Raw genomic sequence first — 25,152 nt, 5'->3', positions numbered from 1 at the left:
AAGGGAAAGGGAAAGGGAAAGGGAAAGGGAAAGGGAAAGGGAAAGGGGTTCAAACTTTACCACCGTGTTTACGGAGGCAAAACCCGACTCCTCCTGATCTCTGGAAGCAGGTGAGGGTAGAGTCAAGGCCTCAGTGCAGCAGGGAAAACATGGCCTGAAGCAGGTCTCTATGACCAGGCTGGGTCTAGGCTACTGAGAATCTGCCCAGACCAAGAGAAGGATGTTAATGCTGGACAATACAGGGCTTAAAACTTATGGGAACACAACTCTATGACTTGAACAGGGCAGGTGCAAGCTTTCTGCCTCCCTTAAACAGAGCACAACACAGCCTGTAAGTAAAGGTACTAACTTCAGCTTTACCCAATTCACGGCCACACTGAGCAGTACTGTTACTTTCATACAGCTGCAGAAGACCTGAGAACCTTAAAAACGGAGATGTGCCATCCTATACTGCATCCACACGCTCTGCTGAAAGATGTATTTCAGCCAACTGCTGGATTCACAGTTCTTCCACTGCTTTTGCATACCCTGGGGAAGACAAGCAGCAATTCTGGGGTTCACTTTCTATCTGCTAAATTGCATAAAAGAGGCAGCTCAAAATTAAAGCTCTCCACGAGGGCAACTGCTGCCATTTCAGAGATGCTCTACCACTCAAAAATGGAAGGGAAAACGGCCAGCGCGTGTATGAAGAGGAGGAGCAAGGCTCGAAGTGCAAGCTGCATCCTGTAGCAGGTGTCTCGTGGAGAAGGCTTTGAACAGGCATTGTACCACGACAGATCCGACGTGGGTGCAGCTAGCAGGCAGCAGCTCGTGTCTGCCTCGGAGATGTCACAGCTGGCAGGTGGCAGCAACCACTGGATGACAGAGGGCTTCCTCTTGCTCTGGAGAACTTGGGCCAGCCGCTCCGATAGCTTCAGGATGTGAGCATTCATAAAAACGCATTTTTTGTCAGATGCTTTGTTGGTAGGAAAAAAAAAACCATGCAGTCTTGCCAAAGAATAAGTGCAATTCTGTCAGACAGCCGCGTTCCCTCTCTTGCTCAGCCGCTGCTAGGTGAATTGCAACAGTGCAATTCACACCAGTGAAGCTTTAATTTAAACACTGACGGGCTGGGGAACAGCTTGTTTTTGTTTTAGGCACACATGGCTCTCACATTTTGTCACACTCCCCGAGCTTGATTTTCCGAGGCTGTGTTCCTGTGCTCTGCAGCAGCCACCAGCTCCTCCAGGCAGACTCTGAAAGCAACTGCAAAATGTCACACTCCGTGTCTCCTGCAAAATAGATCTCATTTTGTATCACAAACCGCTGATTGTTCCAGGGGGGAAGAGAGAAAGAGGCGAAGAAAGGGAGCTTTTATACCATCCAGCAGATTTTTCTGCTCTTCCTACCACCCTCCTTCCTACAATTCTCCGAGCTGAACGACTGCCAGAAAAACCAGTGAAACTATTTGTCATCCAAACACTGAAACTGCCCGTCCTAGGAGGTTCAGGACACGGTTCAATTACACTGTTAGACACAGGGAACCTCTGACCACCTTTAGGAGCTTGGGAAATGCTTTGAAACACACAGCTCGGGAGAAGATCCTAAGAGCCATAGCTTTCAGAGAGCTGCAGTGTAGTCCTGAATGAGACAGGAAATGAGGAACAAAGAAAGGAATTTCATAGATTCCAGATGTACTCCAACACCAGCTGGGAAATACAAGCAAGAGTCAGCTACGGCCTTGTAAAAGGCTCCCGCTAGCTGTTTGCTTCTAGAGCTCTCGAACAAAAGTAAGTAGCTGTAAACAATTTGTAAACAGAAATATTTTTAGAAGAAATTGGAAACAGTAGGAGAAATAAACTTTGTCGCCTCTCTCCTATGTTTAAGGAGTTTGAAACCCCAGTGTCAGAGCATCTGGCTTGTTGGAGCTGCTGTTTTAAACGCAAGAACTCCATGCAAGCAGCCGTAACAGAAGCACGACTGTCAACTGAGTGCTTCAAGTTGCGAGTTCTTCAGTGCGTGGACTGTTAGAGCCCTATGAAACTTAAAAGCACGGCAAATCAGTTAGCGGTCACTCAAACTCCATTCCTTCAGTTCCAAAATAGAAAATAAAGAGTGGTAAAACCCTGGGAAATGAAAATCCTTCACGAGTTCAAACACTTCTGCTCTTTATGTAACCCAAGGTCTGCGAAGTCTGAGGTTCCTTTTTTGAAACACCAACTCGGGCCTTGCAAGGCAGATTTCTTTTAAATAGATTTTGAAATGCCTTTGAGTAACAAGCACGATGAGAAACGTACATTTCCTCCTGAAGTCATTGTGAAAAAAACAAAAAAAGTTCAAGGTCACATCTGATGGGACGTAGACCTGTATTATTAGAAGAGTCCCTGAGTCCCCCTCCTCCCGTAATTGCAACAATACTCGGGTCTTCCCAAATGAACTTCAAGGATTTTTACAAATGTGTCGCGCATGGCTAAATGGAGAAGTTTCATCTGATGTTTGTCCACTAACACTGACGCACACTCAGCGTTGCAATGGGTGCTACCTGCTCGAACCCACCAGCCATTCACACATACTCGAACCTTCCTCCCCTTCGGCACTGCTGCAGTTCCCTCTTGCATCCCACAAATCCTTTTCTGGTCTTGGCGGTGCAGCCACGCAGTTACAGACCCCAGCAAGGAGGGAACTGCAAGGCACAGTTGTTGGGCTACTGAAGGGATCTACATCTTGCCCCGGTGCTCCCTGGGGGAGAGGGAACAACGAGCAAATGCCGAGTCTCTAGGCAGAAAGAAAAAGGTTGAAGAAGTCATCTGAGGTCCAGACCTCAGAAATACAGATATGCTACACGTTTTTCCCTTTCAGTCAGTAAAAAAGGGGAAAAACAAGAAGGAAAACTCAAAGCCCTCACACTTTGCACTAAATCAGTAAAGTATTTAACACTTGGTAACGATCCGTGAAAAATTCGAGAAACGAAAATAGGGGGGGAAAAAACCCATCTCTTTGTAATTTTACAGATTCACATTTCATTTGGCAAAACTTTCACCCAGAAAGTTCTTCTATAGGAGGAAAACAACATCTGAAGTTTCAGGGAAGTTGCTTTCCCTTGGTAGAGGTTAGGAAGGGGGAGGAAGGAAGCTCCATTTGTTTTGGTTTTAGTCCGAAACAAAGCTTATAGTCGGATCCTAAATTCGGTCACCAGCCCACCAGAAGCCAAAGACACTTTTAGTAAATTTACTTTTTGTAAATTTACTTTTTGTAAATTTTAGTAAATGTTGTTAAAATGAGAAGCTAAGATAGCCATCCAGAACGTGCAACCAGCTTTCAGGTTTAATAAACCATGACCTGTTACTACCTCCACCACCTCTCAACTTTCTCCTTGAGAAAAAAAAATAACATAAAATAAATTAAGCCATAATGCAGTCTTCGTGCATGTTTTAATTAAAATTAATATATGCCTTTGCTGACTTGCTCCCCAGCTGCGCTAACAGTCCACTGGCACACAAACATTCATTTTTCCTCTACATATATGGCTAAACATTTGCTGGGCTGCAATGATTACGAGGAGCCTACCCGCCTGATATTTACATCTTTTCCCATATTCAGCCAAGGCCACAATCCCCTCTCTTTATTCCAGGCTTCTTCCTCTCACACAGGAGAAGCGTAAGATTTATTCTCCAAGCACCAGTTTGCAGAGGCTTTACCCATGAGTGAATTGTCACAAAATTAAAGGTATTAAGTACCCTTTAACAACCCTAAGTGGATTTTGCCTCATCCTCCTGCTCCTCCCCAAGAGACAAATTGCTACGTGAGCTACTCAGAGATTTAATTCGGCTCTCACTGAAGCGTAAGTGCTGCCTTCAAGATAACTTCAAGCAGAATTCAAACAGAATTCATACTTCTACAGTGGACATCCGTCGGTCCCTCATTGGTAACGGATGGAGAAAGGACAGAGGGAATACCTGACGGTCCATGTGAACTCTGCTGTGCCCTCTGCTTTAAGACTTTTAACCTGATGTACAAAATCAATGGTATTTTAGAAGCTTTTTGTTTTAAGATCGTATTTCCTAATCTTGCTGGATGCTGAAAACCCCTTTCAGTGTTTGCACGGAAAGCCTTCCTTAGCCAGGAGCCACAAACCAGCCTGGGTGAAGGTGTCCAGGAGCTGAGCCTCGGGCACCCACCCATGCCAGGACAGTCCCAGGGCCACACACAGGACCCGGGGATGTCAGCATCAGGAGGAACAGAGACCCACAAACACAGCACCCAGTGATTTAGGAAATTCAAGGAATAGAGAATGCATTTTCAGCCATTTTTTTTTAAGAGCATGGAGAATGTTTCAATGCAGTTAAAAGTTTCAAAGAGCATTTGCTGGGAAACTGCGCGCAAAGCTAAGACATCCAGCACTTACATAACGTCCTGATGTAAGAGCATTTGGTACTTCGACCAGCAGATAATCACCTCCATGAGAAGGCAAGAAAACACTATTAGTTCTCATGGCAGAGATTTGAGAACACTTTTTTTTTTTTTTCCAAATGTATTAATTCCAAAGGAGGGGGGAAAAATTTGCTTCCTGGTATCAGAGGCTCTGAGCATAACACGTTCAATGGTTTCACTCATGAGAATTTACCTCTACACACTCTATAAGCCAAGTCACTGCCTTTAGGTTGGAAATGAGGAGACATTTCTTCTCAGAAAGAGCAGTCAGGCGTTGGGACGGGTTGCCCAGGGAGGTGGTGGAGTCACCGTCCTTGGGGGTGTTCAAGGAAAGGCTGGACGTGGTGCTTGGGGACATGGTTCAGTGGGTGGCAGTGGTGGTAGGGGGGTGGTTGGACAAGGTGATCTTGGAGGGCTTTTCCAGCCTTAATGATTCTATGATCCTATAATATAAACTTTCTTTCAAGTAAAAAGTGATTAATTCATGGATAATGTCATGTCAGGCTGGCAACCCCAAATGCAAGCATCTTCCGTTTCTTCAAGACCCAAGTTCACTGAACTATTTTCCATTGTTACCTTGGTTTCTTCCTCTTGCTTGGAGAAACTGTGCTTTGGTCTCTGCACTGGCTCCAAGTACAGCTGTTCCTGACACAGGAAGCACAGGAAGAGTGACAGCGCTCCCTTCCCAAGGCACAGCGCTGGTCCCTGGTATTTTCCACTCAGCACACCCAACACAACAGCTACCAACCTCTGCTGAGTGGAAATACTAAGGTGGTGGTGAAAAATCTGCATAATCTATTCTGCACGCTCCAGAGCCTGTCAGACTCAAGCCTCTAATAGATTTTGGCACTACCATTAATAACAGTGCAAGTTACCACTTTATTTTACCTACACAGCATCAGTTTAAACTGTACTTGTTACCCCTTAACGTGCAGAAACAATCTCGAGAAGTCGCAAATATATTCAGGGTGAGATGCAAATAAGCCTTCTTCCTTTCTTTACTTGTTGGTCCACTAACTTTGAAACACTAGAAGATCACTGACATCTTAATAAGAAAGATTTTACATTTCCGAAGTAATTGTTTATGATATTTATCTATATATAGAAAGACATAAGGGGGGACACTCATTTATTCTAAAAATACCCATGCCCCATTTAAATGGGGATAAATCCTTTTCCAGCATCATGCAGTGAGCACTTTTCGTTGCACTTACTTACTTCCATGGGGAACCACTTCAGACAAGGCACTAAATCCCAACAGACAGCATTAAGAAGGCCATCTTAAGGCAAAATGGATTTCCCTGACCGCCCTTAGAATTATTGGACTGAGGGAGGCCTGAAGTTTTTTGAGAGACGAGATAGCCCCTCCTGACCCTCACAGAAATGCAGAGAGGCAATCCTCCCAAACATTTGCTCTGTACCAACTGTAATGGTGGAAGGGCAATAACTACTTTCTCTTGGCAATCAATCTGCTTAAGGACTAGTACACTAGCACTTAAGCAAATACTCACTGCCTGATTCCACCTAAGACTCTCGGCTTCCCACAGAAAAGCTTAATTCCTTTCACAACGTCTTAAGCTACACAGCTCTCTATGAATTAGCAAAGAAGGCACAGCAAAACTAAGAGCCAAACACCTGCAACCACCAAGGTCCATTCGTGGCCCTTTCCAAGGAGCTTTATCAGTTGGTGAATGTCTTAAACTGCTGTGAGCACTCATGCTGTATCAGAGGACCACTGTGCCCTCCAAGATGAAGCTAACGATGGGCAAATGGGTCCCACTCAGTAAACTGGAGGCTCCACCAGCCTTGTCAAGTGCAGCATCCTCCTGTCCCAAAGATTCTTCCAAAGCTATGGGAGAGTTAAACCTACATAACACGCCTACCTACAGCTAGACACGGTTTTAGAGCTGAGCCTCCTCCCCCTAGAGACAAGAATTCAAGATTTCTGAGGACACAGAAAGCCCATTACTCTACTGCGAGAATTCACAAATGAGCGGTTTCCTTCGATGTCCAAGTACAAATCAATGCACGAAGTGCAAGCGGCCAGAAAGCTCCCCGCTAGCCAGGATGCAGCCTTCCGACGCAGAAACGCTGAACGTGAGCCTTCGTTTTTTCAGCTGAAAGCTTACTAGTTGATGCCATTTATGGAGAAAAAAGGAGCAATTAAGTACAGTATGTTTACTAAATACTATTAACAGCACAGCCCCAGTCATGTTGTCAAGCAGAAGCACTCTCTTTGTAGTTTTTCCAGCCAATCATCAGGCATAGAGCCCTATGTTGTTTCCTTTCAGGTTTTGAAACACTGACTCATGGAAATATCAGCACTGCACACTTCCTCAAAGTGGCAATCTTATAGGAAGTGTTTGTTTAGTCTTACATGACACATTGTTTTGTTTATGCACAAGGAATTCCAGCAAAAATAATTTTCAATTAAGGAGAAAAAGACAAGAGAACAACAGTTTCAGCGAGGGGAAGCCAAAATAAATCAATTTCGAATAGACGTCTGAAAAGCGCGGTCCTTAGCACGGGCATTTCTTTTTTCTTTTCACTGTCTGTCACTTCCTTGCAACAGACATGAGCAGAAGTAGCCGGGCACCGAGCTCTTTCAATTCAACAAACCACAAAAGAAACCAGAAATTGGACAAGAGGCAGCGCAGGAACAAACCCTCCCAACGCTGCCGCGACAGAGTTTGTACCGCTGCTCCGTGACATCAGTGTCTCAACGGGGCATCTTTTCGGAAACAGTGGCAGTGGGAAACAGGCGAGGGAAAGGCAGGCTCCTAAGCAGCTCAGGGTTCATGTTTTCAGCAGATGGAACAGATGGCTCGAGCCAAATCCAAGCAAGGCTAAAACCAGCACTATTCAGAACAGGTAAGCACTGAGAAGACTGGGATATTCTTCCCCATCTACCTAAAAATGCAGCCCGTCAGTCCTAGAAGAGCAAGTAACACCGGTGGCATAAAACACCTGCATTTACCTGCAGCTTCTTGGAAGCACAGGACCCAGCCACGGCAACATATGATACCAGGGCACCCAAGCACTTTGGGCTACCAACCTTGCGGACAGCCCGAATCCTGCGGGCTGCCTCAGCCTCCCTGTACAGAAAGGGACGCCGCCACCCTCGCGGCGCGTTGGCGCTGGTCCTTCGGGGCATCGGTCCTGCACTTCTTCAGGCTGACACACCGCGCGTACACTCACGTGTGGGTGCCCCTGTTCGCGAGGGGCGGCAGAGCAAGGAAAGCATCTACCCGAAAGCCAGAGACCGGTCAGAGCCTGGCCACCAAACGCTCTTCCGAGGGGCAGAGCTGACTGGGAGCCCGACCGCTTGCAGGGCGCGCCGAATCCAAGCAGCTCGCGGCGGGGCACGGCCACAGAGAGCATCCGGCTACGGGACAACACGCCACTTGCGGGACGAGCCCCCCTCAGCCCGCCGCGGGGAGCCGCGGAGCCCCCGGCCGGCGGCGGGCAGCGGGGGGGAGCCGTGCCCGCACCGCCTACCGCCCCCTGCCGCAGCCCAGCGGCACGGCCGGCTGCAGCCGGGACCCTGCCACCGCAGCCTCGCCTCGGGGCCCCCCGAGGAGCCGGGAGAGGGGGTTTCTCCTCCTCGCACCCCTGCTAAAACCCGTCCTCGCCCCGTCCTTGCCCCCCGCAGCCGGGTTAACTCTCGGCAGCGCCTCCACGAGCTCAGCCCCGAGCCGCTGCCCGCTGCTCTCCCCCCCGATCCCCCCTCCTGCCCACAAACCCCATTAGCCCTTTTTTTTTTTCCCCGAAAAATCCCCACCCCGAACCCCCCGCCCCGTCTGGGATGCGCCCGTGCTGCCTGCCCCGAAACGCTGCCCTGCAGCAAGGGAGCGGACTGCCCCCGCGGGCACCTCACCGATTTTAATCCTGACGCTCTGGAAGACCCGCAGCCCCTCTTCCTCCACCGCCATGGTGCCGCCGCAGCGCTCTTCCTCCTCCTCCTCCTCCTCCTCCTCCTCCTCCTCCTCCTGCTCCTGCTCCCCGGGGGGCAGCTGCGGGCAGCGCGGGGCCGGCAGCGGAGCCGAGCGGAGCCCAACCGAGCCCAGCGCAGCGCGGCGCGGCGCCCGCCGCCAGCGCCCGCCCCCCGCCCCGCCGACGCCGTCTGATTGGCCAGCGGGTGGCCGGCGGCGCCGCTCATTGGGCCGCTGCCTGCCGCTCACCCCGCCGCCGCCAGGGGGCCGCGGGCTCCCCCTCAGCCCTGAGTCCCCTCAGCCGTGTCCCCCTCAGCCCTGTGCCCCCTCAGCCGTGTGCCCCTCACCGGCCCCCTCACCTTGCCCTCCACCTCAGCGGAGAAGCACAGCCAAAGGCTGCTTCTCCAGCCTGCAGGGAAGAAAAAAAATAAAATACAAGCACAAACAAGCAAACCCAGCACTAAGTGCCTTCCTGCTCTAGCTGTGAATTTCAGGAGAGGAAGGCAAACACAGTAAGGGCAATTCCACATATATTGAGAATATACGCCTTGTATACTACGAATATACACATTTATACTAAGTGGAAGCAAACTGTCAAAGCACAGCAAGAAATCAGAAGGCAGATCGCAAGTAAATCCCACGAGGTACACGGTCAGTGGGGGAGATCCCAAGGAAAGGATTATGCCGTCTGTGGGGGAGAAGGTGTCCGGGCGAGCCAGAAGAGCAAATGACAACTCAAGAAGGAGCTACAGTGGCCGTGGAGGTCAGCTTATAGGAAAGCCTGAGGCACGTGGGTTTTGCACCTCACAGCCTGGAAGGGGAGCCGTGAGTTACCTCCAGGAGCTGCCTGCCTTACTGTGCTCTCGACATCTATCATTCAACAAAAATATTTTTATAGCACAAGGCTCTGAAGGGATGTAATAAAGCACAGGCTTTCTACTTGCCAACATCCCTGCCATAATTCCCTCCTCCCAGCTGCAATATGCCCGGTGCCTGCTGTGCCCTCCGTTACGTTATCCCAGTCTTACCTACCTTGTATATCGTCTTCCCCCTAATGCTTCCAGCTCACTGGAAACACCCGAGCTCCTCTGCCTGCTGGTCCTTTGTATTCCCCTGTGATACCCTCAGCTCTCTCATGCATTTTCCCATTTTAATCCCAATTTCACCTGTCACGATCCTTCTACCTCCCCTATTTTTGTCTCACCTTCCAGCTGGAAAAGAGGCAACGCAAGCAACAGCCTGAACAGGAGCTGCAAGTACGCTGATAAAATAGCTCACATTTTAACAAGGACACTCACTGGCCATCCTGGTTTTGCCTCTCAGATGCTGGATGCAGCAAGCAAACAGTTTTAGAAAATGCATGTTCTACAAGCCTGTTTTAACACTCGGTACATGCTCACAGATTAAAGGGGATACACAGCAGCTGCTGCCTGTGCTCCTTCACCACACATGCACACACCTTGAACATGTTTGCACAAAATAAATGCGGTCCCAGAGTCACCTCACTGAAGAAGAGCAAACAACTCTTATGCACAATGCTGTACACAGGCAGAAAAAAAGCATTTTGGCTATAAGCAAGTGGATTTGCTTTCCCTAGTGTCAGGATCCCTATAACCTGACTCCAATCAAGCTCACAAACTGAGCTCACAGACCTCTTTAAAAAAAATCAAAAGCTATCTTTGTACCTGTGGTGATTCAGCAATCAAAAAAAAAACTTTCTTCTACATGCTGATACTGGGAACTGATAAATCTTCCCCAACAAGATTGGGGAGAAAGCTGTTTCCTTGCTCTAAATCTTATAGACATCCCAGATAAAATATTTCATTCACTTCCCTCTGATTGTCATGTTTGCCTTTGGTACATAAAGACTTCAGTTGACCTCATTTTCCAGTCAAAGCTTTTTTCATCTGCAGAAAGTTGACCCCAAAATAGTCATTAAAAAAAATTGATTCTGTTCCCAGCATTTGCTGCTGTACGAGTTACTCTCAGCAGATGGACTATCCATCCCAATTTGCAGTTGTGCTCTTCTCAGATAGCCATGGCACTCCTATCTCCTTTATGTTCAGCAAAGAAAATTATCCATCTACTTATAACCCAGTTGTTCTATCTTCACAAAACCAGACAATACGTAAATTCGCACCCCTTCTTGTGCACCCGAATTTGCGGTCAGAACTCGTAAATTTTAACCCAGGACAAATTCACGCTGTTGCCTAGGGTGATGGTTGCCCCCCTCACACCCCGACCTTAGGCATTGCTTGCAACTCTCTTTGCCAGCAGTGGTGCTTATGAGGGTGTGTGGTGTACCACAGTCATTGGTAAAAAAGAAACAAAACCTGTCACGACTCCCATTTGTTTATTATGAAAAGCCCTTCCGCCCTGACACTTTGAAATGCCTTGCTCATGATCATAAGCAGCCTGAAAGGAAAGCATCCCAATCCAAAGGTGTGTCTGGGTCACAGGGGCACGCTGGGCAGCTTCAGGGCTGTGTGCTGACCCGAGGCTACGCTTCCAGGCTCGCTGTAGGGGTAGTGCAAAGGCTGTTTTTCAGGATGGCCTTGCTTTACCAACAGCATGGATGTGTCCAGGGAGGCTGTGGCAAAATTAAACAAGAGACAGCTTTTTCTCTGAAATAGTCAAGCGCCACCAACTTCTGCACTTCAGCATAAAAGAAACTATCAAGATGCCTACAGAAAAACCCACCTTGGTAATTAAAAATATATATAAAGTATATAGATATATATATAAAAATAAAGGCTGGCACCTTCTTGCACTCTTCACTACGGAATAATTCAGCTTCTCCACATGAGAACCTACAAATTGTTGTAACTTACAGCTCACTGTGCTGACCAGCTCCTGTTCTGGTTTCCTACCAGCCCCCTTTTTTTTTTTTTTTCCTGAAGCTCTTTGGCAGTGCTTCTGTGTGTCAGTGTGTTCGTTTATTTTCTGTTTTCTCTGTTTTCTTGACAGAAGGCTAAAAAGCTTTTTGCTTCTGCAGTAACAAACATCTGCCTCCAAACCTACACGCGGTGTAGTCCAACAACATAAATGAACTCAATGTTTCAAAACTGCATGAATATGTATTTTTAAAGACACTAAATGCATGAAAGAAGCAGCCAAAGAATGTGCATTCCTTTGTCAGTATCTCCATTGTTGAAATAAAACCTCAACACCAGCATATCACGTGTATCTGCATATTACAGATAACATGTGCATGCAACATGAGGTTTGCAGCTGCTAGCAGTCTGATCAAAAAATCCGGGCAAAGCGAAATGCTGCTTTTTAAGATGTGGATGAGTCTGTTAATGACTATATCTTTTCCAACTTTTCTTCATTCAAGCCATATGGGTTTATATTATCAGCTCTTCAGAGGATTCTTGGGTCTAAATTAGACTACAAAGAAGGTCATTTTCTGTGACTCATTTGTGCCAGGCAAGGAAATCATTTCCTCTCTTGATCTTCATGATAGCTTTCTCTCGGGAGGAAACAGAATATAAGAAGCTTTCTAATCTCCTTTTGCATTACGCAAGAAACTAACAAAATATGAACCTATTATCCTCTGGGTACCAGAGTTGCTACCTATATTGATGTGGTATTACTGCCTCTTAACATTTCTGTAGGTTCTTCTTATCATGAGCGCTCGAAAGCAAAAGGCTCCTACAGGATCAGCCCATAGCACCTGCATTACCAAGCTTTCATTCAAAACAAGACAAAACCAAAAAAAGGAAAGGGGCATTAAAACAACCAACCAACCCAAACCACATCAGGGACGTTTTATTTTAAAGGAAAAGATAAAGTGCTCTGGAGATAGAGAGAAAATAGAGTGCACAATTAATAGAAAGGCTAATGGAAACCTCATGAATCTACTCTCAATTATGCCCCTGAGTTGCTAAACAATCGTAGGGAAATTTATGTGCAATTCATTTTCCCATAAATGAAGTGGCAACAGTGGCAACTCCCTTGCTTACGTGAAGTGTTTTATGCTGTACATCTGCATTATGCTATGGAACTACAAATCATTTTAATCTGGGGAAAAAAAAAAAAAAAAAAGTCTCAAAGACTAACACATTGCCTACATGGCAAGCACTTTTAGCTGGGAAAACCATGTCCCTTCTGCACAGGGCTCCATTTTGCTAGGCTCTTCACAATAGATGGCCAGCCTGCCACCTAGCTTTCGGTAACCTCTGGATTAGCCATTTCTTCATCTACGATTGTTTTTGCATATTTACCTTAGCAGCTCTTGAGAGAGCTTTTCTTGTGAGTGTATGCATTCACTTTTTGAATTCATTGACAGTTTTTGCTTTCCCAGTACAAGCTTCCCAATTTAACTGTGACCTGTATGAAACGATACTTCTTCTCTGTGTCTTTACGTGTTGGCCAATAACCAAGTCATTTCTATATGCCTGCTCTAGTCATGAACTTGTAGGCCATTTCCATACTTACTTTTCATTTCCAAACACATCTTCTCTGACCTGAAAGCCTCGTTATTTTTCTTGTAGAGAAGCCTCTGATCATTTTCTACCTCTGTCACTACAGTTGTCATTCTTTAAGGTGCAGAGAACAAGAAACGTAAGTAGCATTCAGATAGGGGCATGCCACCAGTGGATGTAACGGCGTGATGATTTTTCTTTTCTTTGGTCTTTTCCCCTTTTCTAGGGATTCCTAACATCTTCTTGACCATGTCAATGACACTAAACATCATGCTGACTTTTTTTCCAAAGAACATGCTTTTGTTGCCCTACTATTACGGTGAAGTCCTACATCTCCAGAATGCTATCAGAAAAGAAAAAAAAAACAAAATCAGACAAAACAAACAAACAGAAAATAGCAGGGGGGTAAACCGTAAATAAATGGCAGTGGCAAAGAAGTTGTCTTCTACAGCAGATATTCACTGTTTATGGTTTTAAACTTGATTATGTTGAGCAGTGACAATAGTAAATCAGAGTAATCTGATAATAATGCATTAAAATTGATTTTTTAGTCTTTTTGTCAAGACTTCTTAGTAGTAATATACTACCAAGATACTGGTCTTTAGAGAAGTGTGAATATATGGAACATGGGGGAATATAAAATTTGACCTACAGCTGCCTGGCTCCAGAAGAAAAGTAAAAAAATAAATAATAATAATACAAATCTGCTCCAGAAGTCCTAGAACTGACTGGTCCAGAAAGTGCTGCAGTCCTTCCCCCAGGCTTCAGGCACAGCGAAGTATGGCAGAAATATAACGAACCCATGAAAGTTGGAAATTAAGAATCAGCCTGTGATTATGGGTGTCTCTACAGATCAGGAGTTTGTATCTGACTTAACTATGGAGGAATGAAGGAAGAGTAACGAAATAGCCTGTATGATCAGTCTGGCAAAGAGAAATGTTTTGGCCATTACGCTAAATGAAAGAAGGAAAGGAAGAGGATGATGACAGGGTTTTAATTAGCAAGGGAGTCAGCAACACTGACACGAGAAAACACGGATTTCACAAAAGTACGGAAGTGACAAAGTTTAATTGAAGGAGAAGCAGGGGAAATGGGGAAACTACCGGCTGTTACTGAGCTCTGTGCGTGCCATACACACATATGGGATATATATGGGCATATAGGGGATAAAAATAGACCTGGGCATCAGAAGCAGGAAAACTGGGCTTTGCACTGCAGCTACTACACGTAAAGAAAGCAAAGATCTCCACGATGGTCCCTGGAAATGGGTGCTGAAAGAAAAGCAGGTCTACCTTTTCTTCCTACTGCTTGCCTTTACAAAAAATCTCACATTTTTGCTGGTTGTTGCTGGAACACTGGGCCAGGAAGAGGCCAGAAAGGGGAAAGAAAATGGCTTTAATTACAGGAAAAAGGGACCAGTGAGAACTGGTTGTTACAATAGCTGAGACAATACAACTCATTTTCATGATGCACGGCTTTTAATTACTTCTTTTTTCATAAAGAAAAAATAAAAGAACACTTTGCTCTTTTAATTCTTTTTCATCACTTCTAAAAGTCTATCAGCCTGGTGTCCTTCTAAAAAATGTAACCATGTTAAAATCCAAGTCATTCACAGAATGTTCAGGGTCCTGATGAGGTTTGCCATCATGAAATACCTCCGAGTTCAACTGGTAGAGGCATTGTGTTCTGGCTCCTATCTGCTTTATTTGAGCCTATAAAATTTGCTTTCCTACTAAGGAACAAATCCCTTTCTTCTTCCGTAAAATATGATCATGTAATAAAATTGCATTAAAAACTTAGAGAAAAAAAACAGTGATTCTGCACAAAAATGAAATGTGGTGAATTTTACTGAAGTTTAGTAAGTAGGCATCCATTCTCATCTCTCCCACATTAGCTCCTTGTGAAACTGCTCCAAGCGAAAGCAGCAAATAATCTTGAGAAAGAAAAACTGAGCAGCAATGGGACTTCCTGCCCTTTTTTAAAAAAATAGTGGGTGCTGCTGTTTGCAATAAATATGTGGTTATACAAACAGGGACATAAATGCTCGTATTTCACAAGTCACTGCGTATTGGCAGCCGTAATCATCACTTCCATATCTCCTCTGTTTACATGTCATCAACTCATCTGCAGTCTTCTCTGTTCTCTGTGAGGATTAGGTTGACAACACAGGACTTTATCCTTATTCTCCAACTCCCAGGCAAAGCTTCAAGCACCCTTAATTTACCAGCACCGGTAGTATCTCTTCCAAGGGGGCTGTAAGGAGAGCTCGTAGCCCAGCTTCTCCCTCCTATGGACCCCACGGGGTTTTACAGCGCCCAGAGGGAAGCCGCTGGGATTATTCTGCCAGCATCTACCTGAAAACACCCATAAAACAAACACTTCTCTGCCCAGATATGCCCCAGTTTCGTGGTACAAGTAAGACATAAGGCAGATGCTGTGAAGTTTATATGGACTGGGAGAAGCCCTGCCTAATTTACGCACAGCCAGTGCCGTGAGTAACGCAGCTATCCCACACGCAGCTCCGAGCTTTTAATAGCCTTTTCCATGGAGTCACACATCTACCATGGGTCAGATCCTGTTGTCTTCCATTTGGTCAAAAATCCCATTGAAGTCAACGCTGGCGGGTCAGCGTGTGAACGCCGGGCTGGCTCTCCTCGGTGAATAGTTCCCATTCAGCTCCCTGGGATTACTCATGTGCGTGAGTAACTTCCAACAAGGGCAGGAGGAGCGAAATCCGGTCCTCATTAGGGGCTGCTAATCTGAAACATACCTCGCTCTGTCGGTAGGGCCGCTCGAGCAGGGAACGCCGTCGGTGAGGTGCTACCTAAGGAAGACAGCGCAGCACAATTTGGCACCTCGTTTCTAGCATGTGATTCTTTCGAGCTAATTATCCAGGCATGACTGCGCAGAGGAGCTCTCTCCCATCACACTGCATGAGCAAAGATAATCTTACACCACGGAACACAATTAGCCAGATGGTTATTTGGAGGTTTTTGGAATAGAAGCAATTTCTCTGATCTGGGAGATAAAAAAAATCAAAGCTGAATTTAAAAAAATAAAAATAAAAGATCATACCACGCTTGATTCCTGAGTATTTAATTACATATTATCACGGGTAACTACCAATCCACTCCAATTATGCAATCTCGTTTTATTGATGTTGGAAACACATTTGTAGCCACTATATGATGTGTATGTTTAAGTCAATATCTGAGTAAACAGCCTGGAAAACACATCATTTGTACCCAGATTTGGTTCCTAGCACGATTATCATCTGCCACCTGCTGGAAATAGCTGTGATATCTCTGCTTAGGCCCACAGACGCAGGGTCTGGTCACTCATCAAGCACGCCCAGATGTCAAAGAGCAAAATACCCTCCTTACACCCAGGAGCAGGTTCCTCTTGCAGCCGGTGGGAAAGGCTAAGTTGTACGGGAGGCTTTGTGTGCATTCATGGAGAAGCCGTAACTTGACAATGTTTAAACAAACAGATATTGAATCTGGCCCACAGCACCCTGAAGGGGAACAAAACCTGCCTGTCCAAGACATCTGCTCTCACTCAAAAAAAATAAATTAAAAAAAAAAAAAAAAGGAGAGAGAGAGAGAGAGAGAGAGAGGGTTTGGATCTGGATGAGGTATTTCTCCGAGCGCCAGAACCTTGCGGCTTGCTGCCTCCGTGCCAGTAAAACCAGAGCGAGGAGTCCAAGTAAGCCAGAGGGCAAACCCAAAGGCAGCGCTGCAGGACTCGCCTGCCTCGCCGGTGTGCGTGGAGCGGGCTGGCCGGTGCAGGACATGCAGGTACGACCAGCAGGTCTCGTCGGTGAGCTGGGTTATCGCACCCGACCGGCCGAGGAGGGGACTGAAGGCACTGGTGTGACTTGCACTTGGCAGGTCTCCCCACGCCAGCAGGGAGAGGGAAGCAGAGGGTTAGAGTTGCAGACTCGTTTTCTTTTTTTCCCCAAAAAAATATCATACCCAGGCCCTTAAGCAGATGACTTCCTTGTGCCTAGCAGGTCTAGGAGAACAGCCAAGGGTTCGTGTCTGGATAATGCTTGCATTCAGGGGAACACGGTGCCTTTCCCTGGCTATCTTTCAGTTATTTCTAGGGCCGAAGAAGGAGAATCAAAAATGAAGACTGGGGTACAAGTGATTTCTGAAGGTTACTTGTGTCTGTGGGATGGAGTGGAGAATGAAAGAGAAGAGAAGCACTCTCCCAGATAATATTCATGCCCAAGCACCTAATAAAATTATAATTAATTCCTAATTTTCTCCACTGACTTGTTTTAACTCCATAAAGCAGTCAGATGTTTAGAGTAGGAAGAAGGAGTATAAGCACTATCTAAAAGTATTTAGCAAAATCTAAAGTACAGAGCAACACACCAGCAAGGATTAACACTGACATCTGCTCCCGCCAGCCTCCCGCGGCACGGACGGACGGGCAGACGGACCTGCCTGAGGTCTTCTTGCAGCGGGTTGCTTCCCAGCAGCGAGCACAAACCACAGCCCACTCCTGCAACACACGCCTTCTGCTGTGCCCCCACCTATGGACGCACAGAAATGTGTGCTGGATCTTAGCAAACATTGTCCAAAAGATTTAACTTCATGTACCTATCAATTTCCTATAAATATATAAATAAAACTCCTTTTAATTACAGCACTGTTTTTCCATTCCTCTTCCTCTCTTCCCACCCCCCTTTCCCTCCTCTCAATTTCTCAGACAATAAGTGGGAAACAAACAAACAAACAATTTTTTTTTTTCCCTGAGCCCCAAATTAATTCCTGCTCAAAGCTTCCATAAAGGGTCAAACATAAAGGAAGCATCTGGCAAATCGGCTTTTGTATCGCAGCGGCCCTCCCGAGCCCTCCCTTTGCACAGCGAGCGCTGGTGCCACACCGCAGGGGGCTCGCTCTGCTGCACACACACGCGTGCACGAGGACACGAGGGGATGTGGCACCCAGGGATGTGGCCCCTAGGGACAGAGCGGGTCCCTCTGCACCCAGCAGCTTTTTGCAGTTGCTTTTTTTATCCCCCCTGACTACAGACGGACTCCGCCGCCGCTCAGTCGGGTGGTTTGCTTATGGTTATATGATAAGGGTGTGTGTTTGCAGGGTCAAAGTCACCGCTTTGGATCCTATCAGTTAACACGCTGGACTGGCAGGAGAACGTTTTGGCTTCTCTCAGCATCTCCAAATGGCCATCGAGGGAAAGGCAGTGAATGAGAGCAGACTGGGCCTGACCCTCAAGCACGCCCACAAGTGACTTCAATCATGTAGATCCGTCCATGCATGTGGCCAAAGTCATTAAGACATAAAATAAAGCAAACAATTGTTATGACTTTAAAATAAACAGGAAAGCTGTCAACAAATATATATATATATTCCTCTTTATACGTACAGAAAACCTTTAAATTTCAGAAAATGTATACTCAGCCTCTTACGTTTTCTTACTACATATACAAAGGTCAAAGCAAACAACAGAAAAGGCACAGCTGCAGCTCCTGAGCCAGCCCATCGCTTCTTCTGCAAAGGCAGGAGGAGGGGAAGGGGCAGCACCTCACTGACCTTGCAAGAGGATCCAAAGGGACCTAAGTCAAGATTCAAAATCCTAGCATCGATATCACCCTGCAGAGCTTACAGCTTTATATGTTGCATGAAGAGGTTTGCTCAAAAATCAGACAAAAACAAAAAAGGAGATTAAAAAAGAAACCAGAGACCTATGAGAGCCGTAGGGTGCTGAGATCTCAGGAAAGGAGCTCAGCACACTCCAAGACGGCCATGTTCAAGAGGCAGACTGCGACTGACCACCTTGATTTTGTGCTGCAGATAACACAATTCTCTATGCTAGGTGTGAAAGCTGCACGTATACGTGTCTCGATACATAGGAAAATGCATTTTTTTTGCAAAAAATCTTATATTCATTATCTATTTATTTCTCATCTGTTCTTCTTCAGCAAGCACCTTTGCTATCAAGAAACCATACGCAAGTCCTGCACAGAACATGGAAATTCCCATCACCATTACTTAATACAATTGTAGAATTTACAGAGCAAATGTTTCATAAATATCTGCTTCATCCTGTAGAGATAATAGGTCCAGTCCTCCGGTTTGCTAAGGATACTTCACAAGTCTGCTTTCAGTAAGCAGTGAAATGCTGAAGAATCCCCTCAGGTTGGCTGAAGCTATGTTTAGACCATGACATTAGAAATGAAGGTACTGCACGGCTGATCCTGTCTTCCAGCATCATCCCCTGACAGAAAGGACCCCCAGGACCTTGGGTAGCTGGACAGGAAGACAGCCAGTTTTGAAAATGTCGTATTTTGCTTTCCTTACCCCCAAACAAAACAAAAACCACCATCAACAAAAACAGCCACTGACAAACCCCACCCCTTGGCAAGCACCAAGGAAGTTTAAAGCCACTTCCCTGCTGCCACAAACTTTAACTCAGAAGCAGTAGGGAAACTATTTCCAGTGATTCCAATTCCTCGGTGGGCCACGTTGCCATCAACATAAGGGGCTAAGTTTTCCCTATTTTTTTAAGAGATTCATCAAAATCAATCAAAATAATCCATTGATGGTGCTGCCCTTTGGATCTCTCCATAGCAGGTCATTAGGCATGTACCATTTAAAAGACAGAGGCTGAGAGCCTGCCAAAGAAATGAGGGCCTAAAGTATTTCTGCTTGTTCAAGGGTGAAGCACAATGTTAGATTTTATACATATTTGAGGAGATGCATTCCAACTCTTGACTATTATTTTACCGATATTCTTCGCCTCTTCCTGTTACTTCAACAGGAAAATAACAAAAACCCCAGCAGCTGGAAGAAAACACTCTTCAGCTCCTTCCATCATTCATCTGAAAATTAAGTGTTGGCTTTTCTGATCAAAACTACTATGCATTAAGGCTTTACCGTCATGTCTGCGCTGGTTGTTTAAGCACCATTTCACACCAACATTAAGAAAAGTGTCCAACCTAGCTTTGCTAACAAAACGCAACGTTTAATCAAGATAAGGATTCGAGAGAGCACTGGCCCTGACTGCAGCGATAGTTGCCTTGGATAGTGAGGAGATAGAAGTGTTGAGAAGTGTTGCTCTTCCCCCGTACCCATGCAAACTGCTACGTGTAAGAGTGCCCGACACGAAGAGCCTTGTGCTAAAATGGGCTGCCCATGGTCCGTCCTGGTGCAAACCATCTCTGGTGTATGAGTTTTGGTTCTGCCAGCCAAACCTTGAGTACATCATGTCAGCTCAGGCCTAGCTTTGGAGGAGGCCAAGCTGAGCTGGAAGGAGCAGAAGCAGCTTTTCCAGGTTTGTGTGGGCCTGAGGAAACATCTTTGCCCCCTTGGCTCCCTACCGAATGCAACCAACGAAGAGGAAAATTCAAGACGGCCCCACATGATAGCCAGTGGTCACCTCTGTAAATAACTGGCCTTGGCAAGTTGGTCTGAGCTTTCCACAACTTGTTATCAGTCAGAGAGTATGTGGATAAAGGAGAAAAGGCCATTAAAAAACAGAAACATTTTGCTATAAACACATTTGCTGTGGCTTTTGCACAGTGCGTATTTATTGACGAAAAAATAATGTGTTACACGAGTTATTGCAGCGCGAAGGATGACACCTCGCGCCGTGGGTGTGCTCGGCGCGTTACTGAGGCATGCCTTTCAATCAGGCTCAGGAAATACAGCCTATTACACAGCCCTTCACACATGCACAGTGCTGTACGAAGCATTATGAGCAGCTCGCACCGCCGTCTTGCCCTAAACAACGGGAGGCAGGGCTGGCGAGCGAAGTGTGGTCGGTCAGCTATTCTACGCACCGATAAAATACTCTTCGGAGCGCTCTGCTGTAATGTTCAGCTCCTGTTTGCTATTCGTTAAATGTACTGTTTGAAAAGCTACCACCAGCTATTCATTCTTTTTCTTAGCAGAAATGCCATGACAACCACCACGTGACCGGCTACAAACATACCAAAAGTCTCCAGGGCTTTGCTTTAGGAAGGCTCGGCCTGACATTACTCACGCTTTTTTATTTTTTATTTTTTTTCCCCAAAGCCCAGATTCGGCGATACTTTATTTTGTAGGAGATGCATCGAGCCTACCAGCCGATTTTACCATGTGGCAGCAAATATCTTCAGCTAAAATGGGACAAAGCAAAGTACGAAGAGCACAAGAAAAGGGTAGGTACGACTGTTTGATATGGAGCGGAGACCTTCCTGAAAGAATAAGTTTGCCCCAAAAGCTCCAGCTCATCCATATTCCTTCTTAGTACTGTTATGGAAGCTAGTGATCAGCAGTGAGTAACAAGAGACACGTTTTGAGAATATCCTGCAAATATAGTTGCACTTCTTTGTGTCCATCTAAAATTATCCGAAGGATGTTCACCAAATTCAGAAGTAAAAAAGATTTGGGCAGCCCTCTGCCCCGTAACGCAGGACTGCTCCCTTTCGAAAATCCCTACGTAGCGAGTGCCATCGGTGATGATTCAACTGAATTGCTACCTTAGGAAGATTGTATCACAATGTAATTAGCTTTAATACGAAGAAATAGTACTTCATTATTTCCAGACCGGGTCTGTTTCATTAACTGGATAAAAATATCTTCCTTCCTTCCTTCCCTCCATTGTTCCCTTAATTTGACTCGCAGGTGGAAAAAAGTTAGAGATGAGGCAGGGAACTGAACTCGAGATATTTTTTCTAACCGAATTGACAATATCGAAATAAATAATTCCACTTCCTTCTGCGCGAGTTAGCCTCAAGAGGCTTGCTGGTCCACAAGCACAGCTACTTGATTTCCCAGGTTTTGGGAACCGTGCCCGGGTCGAGCAGCGGCCGAGGAGCTCCTCAGCTCCCGCATCCGCTGCCCGGAGTTTCACCGAGCCGACGGCTGGCACAAATTCAAGTTTGCCCTGGTGAATGCCAGCTGCTGGAGCTCCGGTACCTTTGTGCCAGGGTATCTGAAGCCAGCAGGAAGCCCCAACGTGTTTTTCATGTGCACAAGAGCAAATAATTTCAGCCGGAATCATTTTATTTTCTTAACAGAAGAAAAGGTTGGGGGAAAAACAGAGTTATGTCTCCTCTCCGCAACATCCTGCATAGAATTTAATATAAAATAGCCCCACAACACCATGGACGTGCCTCAACAGAGATTAGGACAGGCCTAAAAAATACCTGGTTTTTCTTTTTACACTTGTGCCTGTAAGGACAGGAGAGAATTTAATCCTATCACTTCCCAGAAAATGGAATTACATTGATATGAACTCCACAGAATGAATTTCGTTTCTAAAAGCACCTTTTGCTGTTCCAAGACTGGAACAAATTGCACATCTATACATTAAAATTCCTTTTATTAAAATTCCTTTATTTTAATGTAATTTGATAGAGCAGTTACTCCGAGTGCCTGAAGAAGCAGAAGAGGTAGCAGCAGCAAAGCCACAGCATCCTTTCAGTCCCGCTCCCCGCAGGACCCCAGCCAGAGGGGTCTCTCCCATAAACCTAGTCTCTCTCTGCTCCCCGTCACCATCGCTCCTTCCATGTGGTTTCTTCAGCCCAAGAGCACTCACAAATTATTCCTCTTCCCCAGGTGCTGCGTGGCTACTTGGGTCAGGCTGGAGATTAATATTATTGTGGCACTGAACTCCCAACTCCATTAAAATTAGATCCACGAACACTTTCAACACAAGAAATGCTTTTCCAATATTGCTCCCTTCTTTCCATCAGCATCCTGAATTTGCATTCCCTTGGAAGACCCTGCACAGCCCAGCATAGCTGGGGCTTTTTACTATTAACTTTATCTATTTTTTTTCTGCTGGATGCCTAACAAAAACTTCTCCTAGACAGTCCTTATCGTAACATCACCACCAGAGTAACCTGACTGCATGTCTTTTTACGCTTCCCCAGCACAAAGAGCACTCTGCATCTCCCGCAGGCTTTCCAACAGCTGCCTTTACCATTTTAATTTCCCACTACTCTCCTTCTGGGCAAGTCTGGCTTTGCTGATATAATGAATCATGTGTTTAGTAGTGTTACTGCTGGCTAGCAAAACAGAACAAGACAATTAAAAGATTTCCTGTAATGATATGCGAGGGTATTTCCAACAAAAAATGGATAAACATTCCTGCTCTGTTGCAGATCCAAGCGGCAAAACCCTTAGTGGATACGAGTGCCCCTGCAACATGCAGCCACCTTCACCTGAAGTTAGGGAAGCTGAAGGTTTGTATTGGATATTTCCCTGAGCACCAGCAGGCTTACCTTCACGTCTCCTCTCAATGGAAACAAAGAGACCACCAGATGGTCAAAATTTCAGGGCCATTTTTTTTTCTCCTTGCAGTGACTGCTGCAACAGGACTTTCAGGATCCATGGGTAGCTCGCTCCCAGCTGTATTAAATACACATTATTTTATCTTTTTGATTATTGATTTCATCAAATTGCTTCAGACTGACAAGTAGTAGAGCATTTGAGTATCCTTTTAAAAGATACTTTTGCACAGCCATGAAAAAAATCCCCCTTTTTTTTTTTCATGTAACAGGAATAACCCAATCATCACAATGCACGCAGAGCAATGAACTGATTAATAGGATGTTAACATATTCAAAGCACAAGGAATAACAATGGGTAGCCTTGACTGGCAGTTATCCTTCACAAGCTTACTGCTCCCAAGAGGCAATTTTTTATTAAAAGATGAGAGTGGAAAATAAATTTGTTACCTAATTAACTAAGGAAATAACAACAATTAAAAAAAAATAATTAAAAAAAAAAAACAAGCACGGCAAAAAATAGGTGCAGCTAAACCCTGTCACAGGCTTAATTTACGACACGGTGCCCCGCAGGCAGCGGGAGCAGAGCCCACGTAAGGACTTCAGAATTAATTTCCTTAAAATAGTTTATCGTCTCATTGCGTGACATAATAATCCCCAGGCACCTTAAAATCATTTCACTATCAAAACAATTCACTTCTTCCCTGCGCATAAAATCATATGCTATATTAGGGTGTGGATTCAATTGCTGTCGTTATTTTTTTCCTTTTACTGCAAAAATAACACTGACAAAGTTCCTCTGAAAATGGAAAATTGCATGTGTACATAATCACCACCGCCAACAGCAGTCCCCATGTTAGTAAGAAAAAAATCAAAACAGAAAAATAGGAACCCGCTACTCTTAGGCGTGTTCCTTCAAACTACGGGTCCTGCTACCTGCAAGCGAGACCTGATCTCTTTCTCATCCTGCTTCTTCCCAATGTGCTCCGGAAAGAAGAAAACACCTTCAGAGGCTCCAGTCTGCCAGTAAAACCAGTTGTCCTTGCAATCGTTCTCCCCAGGGTAACTCAGAGGCTGTTGGGATTAATTAATGCACCACTTTTAGGGATGTTTATACTACAGCGTGGCACTATACTACAGTTCCCAGCCTGCTTTGGGTACAAACCCTAGTGCATGAGACAAATGCACTACTTCTAGTAGTAGTAACTTAGAGTTACACCACTCTAACATCGGCCATTCAGAACTATCAGAGCAGGATGAGCAGGGTTTCCTAGTCAGCTTGTACAGGACACACTACATCTTTGTGGTGCCCAGAATCCAATATGACAAAAAAAGGGAAAAGAGAATGAGTATGCTCCAAAGGCCCACTGAAGGTAACAAAAAGACTCCCATTAACTTCAGAGGAGTCTGATGAGTCCCATTATGTGCCTGTACAGCGTCCATCACGATCCTAGATCCTGGCGAGAGTCTGTGAACGCTGCAGTAGACACAAATGACAACGATGACCAATATACATTGGCAAATAATTTTAGAAATTGTGCTTACACTGATGAAATGCATTTGATGTGGTCAGAGGGAAGTGTTTTAGGGTCAAATCCACAGTATTGCAAAGGGTCTTTTCTCATTCGGTCACCAGCACAATGGTGAAAGAGAGCTTCTCTCAATGCTAGCACAGATTAGGCATGCACAATACACCCCTGCTGTTTGCTATGCCCTTGTACAAACAGAAGCATTTCTTCATTCCTTCTGTGCACAAAGTTGGAGGAACATCGGCTTTCGGTCATCGGGAGAGACAACCGTTTGCTGCTGGAGAAGGTGTCCTGCATCATGAGAACCAAAGGACAAATCGACAACAAAAATGACTATAAGGCCAAAAGGTAACACCAGCAGCACCACCTCTATTTAGCTATCAAGTTCCTTCTCCACTGACGAGCATAGCTAAGGATAAACTGTGAGGACGTGTATTTTAAAAGGCAGCCTTAAGGTATAATCAACACTTCAGCATGCCATTTGCTTGCCCTGTCACACGAAATCCAATGCCAGGTCATTTTCCTCCTCCCCTCTGTTGAGGAGAAGATGCCTTTAAATTAGTTTTTCAGTTTAACAACTGAGGGTATGCAAAGAAAAAAAAAAAAAA

General features: G+C 45.5%; 1 protein-coding gene across 2 annotated transcripts in view; it reads right to left on the bottom strand.

The window, feature by feature from the left end:
• The window catches only part of RASA3 (RAS p21 protein activator 3), a 120,464-nt gene extending 111,986 nt beyond the window's left edge, over positions 1-8,478 (bottom strand). For both annotated transcript variants that reach the window (XM_035317366.1, XM_035317374.1), the window contains exon 1: positions 8,288-8,478. In XM_035317366.1, the coding sequence (XP_035173257.1) occupies positions 8,288-8,342 (55 nt within the window). In that variant the 5' untranslated portion in view covers positions 8,343-8,478. The remainder of the gene's footprint in view (positions 1-8,287) is intronic.
• Between the last annotated feature and the right edge of the window lie 16,674 nt (positions 8,479-25,152).

This window comes from Oxyura jamaicensis, chromosome 1, assembly GCF_011077185.1.
Source record: "Oxyura jamaicensis isolate SHBP4307 breed ruddy duck chromosome 1, BPBGC_Ojam_1.0, whole genome shotgun sequence".
Classification (NCBI taxonomy): domain Eukaryota; kingdom Metazoa; phylum Chordata; class Aves; order Anseriformes; family Anatidae; genus Oxyura; species Oxyura jamaicensis.
Note: the sequence above shows the minus strand (reverse complement) of the source record. Positions and strands in the feature narration are given on the sequence as shown.